Source organism: Colletotrichum abscissum (assembly GCF_030869225.1).
Source record: "Colletotrichum abscissum strain IMI 504890 chromosome Unknown Scaffold_432.1, whole genome shotgun sequence".
Classification (NCBI taxonomy): Eukaryota; Fungi; Ascomycota; class Sordariomycetes; order Glomerellales; family Glomerellaceae; genus Colletotrichum; species Colletotrichum abscissum.
The window spans coordinates 1-1,394 of NW_026850357.1; the positions used below are offsets into that span (position 1 = coordinate 1).

General features: G+C 53.4%; 3 protein-coding genes across 3 annotated transcripts; 2 read left to right on the forward strand and 1 right to left on the reverse strand.

Annotated features, from left to right (window-relative positions):
• Positions 1–16: 16 nt before the first annotated feature.
• Positions 17–1,161, reverse strand: CABS01_17181 (uncharacterized protein; the record flags this gene model as incomplete). Its single annotated transcript, XM_060550508.1, has 3 exons — positions 17–370; positions 887–911; positions 1,028–1,161. Coding segments are annotated over 3 exons (513 nt in total), but the record flags the coding sequence as incomplete, so codon positions are not given.
• CABS01_17182 (zinc knuckle) lies at positions 89–379 on the forward strand (the record flags this gene model as incomplete). Its single annotated transcript, XM_060550509.1, has 1 exon — positions 89–379. One exon carries the CDS (start codon positions 89–91, stop codon positions 377–379), a length of 291 nt encoding a protein of 96 aa, XP_060395098.1.
• On the forward strand, positions 836–1,381 carry CABS01_17183 (uncharacterized protein; the record flags this gene model as incomplete). The annotated part of the gene is made up of 1 exon (XM_060550510.1): positions 836–1,381. A coding segment is annotated over one exon (546 nt), but the record flags the coding sequence as incomplete, so codon positions are not given.
• Positions 1,382–1,394: the final 13 nt, after the last annotated feature.

Genomic DNA, 1,394 nt, shown 5'->3' on the forward strand with positions numbered 1-1,394 from the left:
ATCGTTCCGTCTCACGCCAAAGCCGACAAAGAAGGTCCTCGGCCTCCACGAAGGCCTCAGTAAACGCCAGAGCGCACTCCTGGTCCAGATGCGCACGGAAAAGATTGGGCTCCAGGACTTCCTCTTCAACCGAAGAGTACCGGGCATCACCAACGCCAACTGCCCATGCCGGGAAGGACGGCAAACGGTATCGCACATCCTGCTGCGATGCCGCAGGTTTCGACAACTCCGGCGCCAGGAATTCGGAACCCTCCCAGGACGACACAATCTCCGGGTCATACTGAACAAGCGCAAAGCAGCCGCCAAGGCAATCCGATTCATAGAACAGACCGAGATCCTTGGGCAACACGGGATCGAGTCGCAAACCAGACTAAGCTGAACATTGGGGGGAGACTGCAAGTACGCTGAACCGTTGTACGAGGAGAAAGACCTCAATAGAGCCTAGATATGCATGTACATTAGTAGAGAACCGCGAACTACATGAGGGGACCAGCCGAATGTAGATAGAGGTTGGAGAGCAAAGTGGGAGATTTGGAGACGGCTGGTCGGTGTTTTGCACTGGCGAAGTGGGGCGCTGCGGATTAACGTCCGGAGCGCGTCGGCTGTTGGCCAAACCCCGCTATCCGGGCATAGCTGCTGACTAAGGCGGCCAGAACCGAGTAGGAATCAATCAAATCAAATCAAATCTCAAGCCATCAGCGTATACACGCCTCAAGATCCCAATGAAGTCTGTCTGCGTTCCGCAGTCTTGTGGCCTTTGCCGATACCAGATCGTCCTAGACGAGACAATCGTCGCCGGTAAAGTAGCTCTTTTCTCTTCTATATCAGAGTTCTGATGGATCTAGTGTGGAGAGACGGCGCTGAGCGATCTCAACCGTTCTCGTACAGTGTAGTAGGCTTCCTCGACAGCTCTCAAGAAATTGAGTATGTTCAGTGTCGCGGGAGATGCCAGCACGACGAGAAGGGGATTGGCTGTCACCTTGACTGCTACAGTTCAATATCCATTGAGACCTTTTCGCAGACCTACGAAGTGACTGCACCCGACTTCGAATCATCACAATTAGCGAACTGCCAGCGTTCCCGTTGGTTACGGTCCTGGCTCGCCTCGATAATCAGAAGGGCGACGCACTCCCGCTTCCCTCCGGAAGTCTGCAGCGACATCGCAGTTCGGGCTCTTGATCAAGAGACCAGCCGTCGAATGGCCGTTTGGTATGCCGAGAGAAAGTGCGGTGAGTTCGCGAGAAACGGATCGCAAGTCACACTTTTGAAGAAAATATATGTTCGATACGCATACTTCGAGGGCACCCGATACATTGCGCGATTGACAAATGCAGCCACCAACAATAGAGATATACTGGTGTTTGATCCACTGTCGCAGACACCAGCTGCAATGT